The sequence below is a fragment of the Camellia sinensis genome, chromosome 8 (assembly GCF_055761805.1).
Source record: "Camellia sinensis isolate YWXY chromosome 8, ASM5576180v1, whole genome shotgun sequence".
Lineage (NCBI taxonomy): Eukaryota > Viridiplantae > Streptophyta > Magnoliopsida > Ericales > Theaceae > Camellia > Camellia sinensis.
In genome coordinates, this window is record NC_138968.1 from 19,707,050 (window position 1) to 19,716,075 (window position 9,026).

Here is a 9,026-nt window from a genome sequence, read left to right on the forward strand (position 1 = left end):
AAGGAAAAATAATACTTTAAAAAAAATGATGAATGCCCACTACAAGAATTTACACATTTGGCGACCACTTTTGCCGACCAAAAAAATTTTGGTCGCAAAAAAATGACATATGGCGACCAAATATTAATTAGTCGCGAATGATCAATATTTTTGGCGACCAAATATGAGTTGGTCGCAGAAGGTCACATTTTGGCGACCAAAAATGAGTTAGTCGCAGAAATTGGTATGCTTTTCGCGACCAACTACAAATTTGGTCGCCAAAGGTTACATTTTGGCGACCAAAAAAATTTAGTCGCCAAATTTGTACTTTTAGCGACTAATATTTTAGTCGGCGTTGATTGAGATTTAGCGACTAAAAAAATTTGTTGCCGAAGGTACCTTTTTTGCGACTAATATGGTGTTTTGGTCGCCAAAAGTGTTTGGGAGGGAAATTTCAAACAGGGAGGGGGGAAATGAAATTTTTTGGCGACAAAAAAAATTTGGTCGCCAAAGTAAAAACAATGTCGTTTTGTACCTGGAAAACAAAAAATAAATAAATAAATAAATAAAAGCCCTGATCTCCTCTTTGTCTCCAACTCTCCCTCTGTGTATGTTCATCCGCTCTCTCCCTCTCTCTGTGTTCTCTCTCTCAATCGGTGCCCACTCTCTCGCTCACCGAAGTCCCTCACCACCGTTGCTCACGTCCGTTGCACATCGCCACCGCCGTAAATCGCCATCGCCACCGCCGTAAATCGCCATCGCCAACTGTCTTTCTCTCACACAGATCCTCAGACCACACTCAACCGACGACCACACTGATCTCTCGTTGATCCTCATATCCTCAGACCACACTCGCCATCGCCCTCTGTTTCTCTCTCTCTCTCTCTATTCGGTCTCTTCTATGTGTCTCTGTCTTCTTGTCTCCCTTTGTGATTTGGGTTCAGGTGAGTGTTTGTCGCCTCTAAATCTACAGAGGCAGAATGGTATCTGCAGAGGCAGCTCTTTGGTCCCTAAATCTCGCAAGGGCTTTCCGTCTCCCATCTCTCTGACAAAGAAAAACGAGTCGGTTGTGCAGACCCCCTTCGATCCTGGTACTCTCTCTCTATAATCTATCTATCTGTATATGTGATTGATTAGATCATATCTCTGTGTGAGTTAAATTACTCTTCCTCTGCCCTTTGTGTGCTGTGTTCATGTAATTCAGATTTAAAATCAAATTTGAAGAACTCTAATGGAAATTGTGTGTAGTGGGTATTTTGATTTGAAGCAATAGAACTCCAATTGAGTTACAAATTGAAAAGAATTCGTTGGAAATTTGATATTCCCATAACTAAATTAACTAGGATGGGGCTCTTCCAAAAAAATTATCAATATAGTCTTTAGCATTTTCATTTTCTGAGGCATCCAACCACAAAAATCCCCTATTTGGGGAGCTACAGCCTATATGGATCTGTTTAAATCAATTTATTCGATACTTCTATGATGGCCAATGGTTTCTGATATATTTCTTCTTCCGCTTTTTTTTTAAAAAAATTTAATGAGTATACTTTTGGGTTTTGGTAACTTGACTGTTTGTTTCCAGTTGGCTTTTTTTTTTTTTGGAGTTAGTTTCCAGTTGTCATACTGCTATATTTCCAGTTTGTTTTCAGTTGACTGATATATATCAAAGTGAGGGTTTCCTGATATATTTCCAATTTTGCATATAAAAAGTGAGGGTTCAATGTGAACTATGCAAAGACTTTGAAATGTAGCATTTTATGTGACTGCAGATTTTAATGCAACATGTTTAGATTTTCTGATCAACTGCAGTGCCAATGAAATTTTCTGGTCCAGTGAAATAGTAGAATCTGTGAGAGAAGAATCATTTGAGTTTTGTGACAAAGATAAAGATAGTGAAGAAAGGGATAGAGTCGAAATGCTCTTGTGGAGGCTAATCGGGTAAACTTTCTTTAGGTGTTTGGATAATAATCCATTGTTTGTCTTTTCTTTTTCTCTAGGACTTCTGTTCTTCTCAAGAACATGTCTTCTTACATTTTCTTTCGATAGTCTTGAGAAGGAAAAGAAAATAAAGTCCTCTTCTTTGCCTCAATTGAGTAGATGTGAAGTTGGTTTGAAATTTATAAAGGATTTGTTTTTCAATTTGGTTGGTGAAATGTGAATTTTCACTACAGAGAACTCTTTCTCCTTGGGTTTTAAGCGAAACTGATAAGAAGTAGATTGGATTTCAATATATGTGTATATATACACATACACATATTCTGAAAATGATACTTGGGAATATGTAGGTGATTGAATTAGACTTCCAATAGCTAAAAAAAATTTGTAAAGCAACAAAAATGATTTTGACATAAGCTTAGATTACAGAGATTGCACAAAGATTTTGTTTGGAATTAATGTTGCATGGCATTAATTAATGGTCAAGTAGTAGTTAGGCTAAGTGATTTAATAGGAATCAGATGAGATATCTGGATCAAAAAATTTTTTAAAAAAAGGAAAGAATCTAGTTGGAGGATGAAAACAAGTTGACTTAATCAAATTATTTATCCTAAACTGAAGATTAGGACAATATGGCTAGAAAGTGGGTCTTATCCTAAACTGAACTGCTGTAAGGTTCTTTAATGGACAACTCACTTGTCTTCTAAATTTTTATCATTATAGCTGTCATCATCATTATTTATACATGTAGACTCATTGCCTTTGTCTGTCTATGTGAAAATTCAGTGAGTCAAGCCTGTGTATAACAAAAATTATGGGGGTAAAGTAAAGAATCTTAACCAAAGATTGTGTTACTAGAATTATTTTTTGGTGTGCAAGAGTGAGAATGACTATTCCATGCCTAAAAGTTGTGTTTTATATCAGTTCTATGATGGATATTTTTCTTTCTTTTTCCCCTGAATTCTAAGTGATGAAACACAACGGATATGTGAAGGCTTTTTCAATTCTATTTGCAAGGACTTCTCTATTTGTTCTATTTTTAGAAAAGTTGTATTTTCAGGATTATAGTTCCATTATTTTAAAAGATTTGCACGTTTCCTTTTTTGCAGTTCTTTCGGCAGTTTCACGTGTTAAACTTAAATTCACAGGATTGTTATCATGCAATGATTTTTGAGTGGGTCTACAAACCCATAACACAACATCAGAATTTTGGAAAGTGCGAAGAGCAATAGTAAAGTAAGTTCCTTTGCTTATAAATAGCTTCTCAAATATGTTGTATTTTGGAATATCACATTTGTGCTTCCTACTTAGTTTCCTCTTTCTTTCTTTTTTTTCCAGTAGATACGTTAATTTGATAAAACCTGAGAAAGTAGCGTACAATTTTTATCTCGATATTTTCTTCTTCGGTAAGAAATAAGAAAATATTGAAAGAGTATTCTTGCATTTATTTTAGCAATTATACTCTAGTAGTAGACAGGAACTAGATTTTCAAAATACATTGTAGAATTATCTTCTTTTCCATCAAATTAAATAAAATTGCTAGTTTACTAATGTTTCCTTAATTATCTTCTAAACATTAGTGCTTTCTCATGATATTCTACATCTCAATTTATCTCTTGGTTGTTGAGCACTTAGAAAGGATGAACTGCTTTAGGGCTATTTTTGGAAGTCTTGTCCTAGCTGATTCAATATTATTCCCTATAGAATCCTTTTCTAATCCCATCTTTAGGTTAGACCTGCCGAGGTATTGTAAGATGATTGCAAGTGATATTGGGAACATTGGGTAATTTCTATTCTTATGTTTTAGATAGTATTTTATATTTCTTGGTGAAGATTAGTGATCTTGTATTGGGACATCATATAATCATCTAATGTAGAGTTTAGAAGCTGCAACTATTTTGTATGTTTCGGATTATTTCTTTTTCGTCTTCTAACAGTTCAAAACTTAATTTGATCGTTGAAGGCAATATCGAGTTTTAATAACAATAAAATAAAGTAGCATCTATTCTAACAGTTTTCAACTGTTAGAAGCTTGTGTTTGTGAAAGCTGCTTCTTGAATGTTGTTTAATTGCATTATACAGTGGCTGGTTGTCTCATCTCACGAACAGTTGTTGCTTGTTGTTCTTGATATGTGGGGGCTTCAACAGGTAAAGGAGAGATAAGAAAAATAAAGAGTCAGAAAGAAGAGAAGACAATTGAATTGGTGAGTGAGATTGCTGCTGGTTGCAGCGTGAGGAAGAAGGGGGAGGAGGAAAGAGAAAAGTAAAGAAAAAAATAGGGGGTAAAATTGTCATTGAACACTCTAAATTTATCATACACATTCAATCCCGCTCGTGTATTTGCCAATTTTGATGGAATTCGCCAATTTTGCACTCCAAGGTTGTGTACATTTTTAAATGTCATGGGGTAATATGTTTTTAGATTAAGCATAGGGGTTATAGTGTAACTAACCCTTGTTTTTATTGCTGAATAGCCACATCACATATCATGCTCCGAATTTTTTTTGACTAGCTCTCTATACTTGATGGGAATTTGCTGTCTACCTTCTCATGAATTTATGCATTGTTCATGCTTTCCTTTTTATTTGTTTTCCCACAATTTATCATATCACTCACATGTGAGGTATGTTTATTAATGACCTTGTTTTCTGCTTGCAAAGATTGTATGCCATAAAATACAGCATGTGTTCTCTGTCTTTCTGGTTGTAGATCATTTTCTCATTTGTGCTATGTTAGTACAAAAATCCTTGCTAAGGACCTGCTTAGTAATTTATTTTGAGCTTGAGTTTTCATCAAAAATAATATTTTTCACATTTTTACTTTAAGGAGTATGTGTCCATGATATGTTCAAAGTTGCTGTCATTAAAGACAAAAGCCCAGCGGACCCTGGTTAGTTCTTCACCATCAGGACCTGCTTATACCGTTGAAAATTCTGCACATCAAGGTAGTTATTAAAATTGAGAAGGTGCTTTTATGTGTGGCAATAGGAAGTCTGTGCCTACTCCATCATCTCTTCTTATTTTATCATATACATGAATATTTCTTTCTCAATAAGCATTTTCATTTTCTCAAATTTGTTCTTGCCTTTTCCTTTATTTAATCTCAATTCTTCTCAATTTCAGAATAATCTCGGTCTGAATTCTGAAAACATTAAAATGTTTCAAGTGACCAAAGTTTTTAGTAGCAACATAAATTTTTCCTTCTCCTTTGGCCTTATCTGTATCTAGAATTCCATAATAGTTATAAGTAGAGTAGGCAGGCCAAAACTTAAATTTTTCCATAATAGTTATAGTTATAAGACAGACCAAAACTGTCTTTTCTTTTTTGCTGAATTTTTATTCTTCCTTACCAATTAATTGGCTCTGTAATGACTTATAAAAAAATAATAATAAAAAAAAAAAATTGGTTCCGTAATTGTTAGTTTGTACTTCTTGTGTGATGGCAGGGGAAGCTTACATTTCACTCTAACAGTTTGATTCTCCTACCGATTATTTACTTGGTAATGGTTAGGATTACACATTATCTGGCAAAATGAGGTCTGATGGGACAACCCATTGCAGATGAGAAGATGCAGGGGTCCCAGTTTGTTAATTCTTCTGCACAAACTTCACCAGCATTGCTCAAAGACAGAACAGAGAGTAGGTCATTCCCAGATACAAATTCTGCAAATGATATGGCCTTTTCAATTGGAGGGTAAGAGAGATTCTATGTCCAGAATAATTCAATCAAATAATTTTGATTAATAAACCATCCTTTATTTAACGTCAAATGTCATCCCTTGTTTTCCTATTACTTGCATGGAGTTCACTTGTTTGACCAGGAAAAATCAGCCAGAAGCTTTAACTTGATAGTGAACACCTGGTGAATCTGGTGACACTTATCACAGTGAATAAATATACAATTGAATTGCTCAATCACAGACCATATTAGACAGCTGTTGTGAAAGAATAATCTTTACATAGGATCTTTGAACTCCAACTAACACCTAAGTAGGGACTTTTTGGAGTCGAGGGCAAATTGGGTGAAAAAAAGTATATCCTATGAAGGCACTAAATTTGTCACCTGCCTTTAATGTTTCTTTAGGCATATTCTAACAGTCATCATTGCATTGCTATATATAAAACTACTCCAAGGGATTGAATCTCAATATTCTAACCTTTTCTAATGGGGATTGGCCTCTCGGAATCTATGCGTGGAGGAGGAAAAAGCAAAACAGCCATGTGGACCACGCCAATAGACCCATGAGTTTCACCATTGGTATGACATGATAGGGGACTGTTTGGTTCATTTGAAAGTACTTGGTGCATTTGAAAGGACAAATGGCATAACCAATGACTTATAAAACCCCTTCTTTGTCCTGTAGCTTGCCTTCCATTCATCCTCTTTTTAAATTCTAATCTGCTGGTACTCACTCTTCAAGTCTATCTTGGAGAAAAACCTGAGAACCTGATAGCATGTCAAGCATATCATTTAATTTGGGTATTGGAAACCTGTATTTTATGGTGATCTTGTTAATAATTTGTTTATAATTTTTATGACCTTGCTATAGTTGATTTTCAGGTTCAAGCCGTCGCAAGGAATCATCATGTGCCACAAGTTCTACTTAGTGGATCCTTTGATCATACAGTAGTCATGGTAATGGAAATGTTTTATTGGGTCTGTTTATTAATTATAAACTTCAAAATTATTGTTTTCTTGCATTTTGCTTCTTTTTTTTTACTCTTTTTTTTTTTTTTTTTTTTTGTGCGCGCTTGTGTATTCACTTTGCTAAGTTGCCTTGCCTCAGCATTATTTTGATTAAATATATGTTTATGTGATTGCAGAAGGATGGAAGGATACCTTCTCATACAGGATTTAAGTGGTCAGTTTCAGCAGATGTGGAAACTGTAGCATGGGATCCACACACTGAGCATTCATTTGTGGTCTGTGTTTACACTGTATCTATCTTGAGCTATTTTCATTTTTTGTTTTCCAAGTATGCAAAGGACGGGGGATTTCATTTTAGAGTTTCAGTTGAGTTTGGTTTTGTTTAAGTAGTTTCAGTTGAGTTTGGTTTTGTTTTAGAGTTTTTAACTGATTTGAGTATATACGGATGGCAGGAATTTCTGTTGTGTTACCTTATTATTATGGTGTGTTCCCGTTGAGAGGTAAATTGCTTAATGTGAGGGAAGCAAGCCATAAACAGATCATGGAGAACGCTGAAATTCAGAGCATCAAGCAGATTCTTGGACTTCAGCATGGAAAAACAGTATGACAGTGTGAAGACTTTGACATATGGTCATTTGAGGATCATGACTGATCAGGTTTAAAACATTTAACTTCTTGTTTTGTTTTTTCTTTTGGTTTTATCTCTATGTTGATTCATTACTGAGTGTGGATGCATTTTAGTTTGTTTGCTGATGACTTGGTTAAAAGTTTCAATTTTTATGCATTCACAGGACCATGATGGATCACATATTAAATGGTTGTATTAGCCTAGAAAATGGGTAGGATCCTGTATTATTGATTATTTAGTTTATTAAAATTAGAAAAAAAATTATGATAAAAGGAGCCAGAAAAATGATGCATTTGGAAATATTTTTGGAGTTTTTTGGGAGTCATATCACCTCATTCAAGAGCTGCTGATATTCCTGATAAATGTCAAGTTGCAGGCCATTAGGAGTCCAATTTGTTATTGGTATTTAAAATTATCGTCTTCTTGCTTTGTGGTTTTTTGTGCCTTTATTTTTTTGTTGGTTGTACATTTGAATACCAATTTGAACCGTTCTTTTTCAGTTTCATTCTGTTGATTTGTTACTAGCTTTGCTCATTCGCTGACTCTATAGATAACAATCTTTAATGTATTCACAGGCATAGTATTTGGTGTCTCATTTTTGCAGAAATGTCGTTTGGGGAAGCAATCTTGCAAGGAGTTACTTGACAGCTCTAAAGATGGTATCAACCTTGTTCTCACTATAATGCTTAGTAGTTTGTACATTGCGTTATTGATAAACCATATGAAATTTAGCCCATCTACTACATTTGTATGTTGAATTTAAGGTGATCTTCAAATCAAGCTAATAAAAATAAGTTAGAACTACTTGAAAATTTAAATGCACACAAATGTGACAGCACAGAAATCCACCCAAAATTGGAAATGTCTAGGCATAAAATATGAAAATCTTTAGCATGGGGTACCTAAACTTGTACTTGGAACATGAAGTTTCATGGAGGGGCTATGGAATTATTTGGTTTTCTTTTTCTGCATACAATCTTTTGACCTGTCATCTCCTCCAGTGCATAACCTGAGAACTTTTTGTCTTTTGGTATTAGGCATCCTTATTTCCATTAAGTTCATATATTGAAGGTCTGGTTTTGGGGTGTGTGTGGTTTATGTGGGATATGAGGGAGCATATTGTTGAAGAGAGGGAGCAGATGAATATCTGATGCATCAGGGAGTGAAACGATGGAAGTTTCATGACATTAGTATTAGTAATTGAAATTCGTATTGATTCATTGCTATTGTGTAATTGGAATTACAGCGTCTTGCATTGCTGAGAGTCAAGACACTGGTTCATGTACAGCATCATCGTCAAAACTAGCTCAAGATTTAAATGAGTATGTTACACACTTTTTCTTTCTTTTTTAATTTTTATTTTTAGCAAGTCTGAGACACATAAGCACTGAAGCCGAGCAGTACAGATTTAAACTAGCTCACTGTAATACCTGTATATAAACCTAAATTGACCTTCTGGTAACTAGTTTTGAGCTAAACAAAGCAGCACAGATATACTGTTGTCAATACGTGGTGATGACAAGTACCTGGAATGCTTCAATTTACAGTAGCTCTGTCCCCTGCCTTCGTAATTTTTATTTATTTATTTATTTTTTAATCTGGGCAAGATGTGTTTGAATTTCATGGCACATTGTTTTTCACATAATTTGATTAATCCATGAAAGCCTTGCCCCCCAAATCCCTTATTAGATCATGAAGAAAGCTGAAGTATTTTTATTTCTTTTCAAATTTGAGTATTGTGACATTGTTTGATTGAGCAAACCAAATAGGATGTGCTGTGAATTGAACATTTGGGTTCATGCCTTGTCTTCAGGAGGTAATGATGCTTCTCACTCAG

General features: G+C 34.7%; 1 protein-coding gene across 1 annotated transcript; it reads left to right on the forward strand.

Annotated features, from left to right (window-relative positions):
• Positions 1-1,076: 1,076 nt before the first annotated feature.
• LOC145796843 (uncharacterized) lies at positions 1,077-7,829 on the forward strand. The gene is made up of 7 exons (XM_082882198.1): positions 1,077-1,917; positions 3,024-3,150; positions 4,063-4,196; positions 4,741-4,858; positions 5,475-5,607; positions 6,475-6,549; positions 6,738-7,829. Exons 4-6 carry the CDS (start codon positions 4,753-4,755, stop codon positions 6,542-6,544), a joined length of 309 nt encoding a protein of 102 aa, XP_082738324.1. The 5' UTR covers positions 1,077-1,917; positions 3,024-3,150; positions 4,063-4,196; positions 4,741-4,752; the 3' UTR covers positions 6,545-6,549; positions 6,738-7,829.
• The last annotated feature ends 1,197 nt before the right edge of the window (positions 7,830-9,026 follow it).

Bases quoted from the DNA above. Each gene is read 5' to 3' on its own strand.
- LOC145796843 (XM_082882198.1), top strand. From the start codon at position 4,753: ATGATATGTTCAAAGTTGCTGTCATTAAAGACAAAAGCCCAGCGGACC. The intron at 4,859-5,474 runs GTAGTTATTAAA...AACCCATTGCAG, and splicing joins TGAAAATTCTGCACATCAAG to ATGAGAAGATGCAGGGGTCC. The intron at 5,608-6,474 runs GTAAGAGAGATT...GTTGATTTTCAG, and splicing joins ATGGCCTTTTCAATTGGAGG to GTTCAAGCCGTCGCAAGGAA.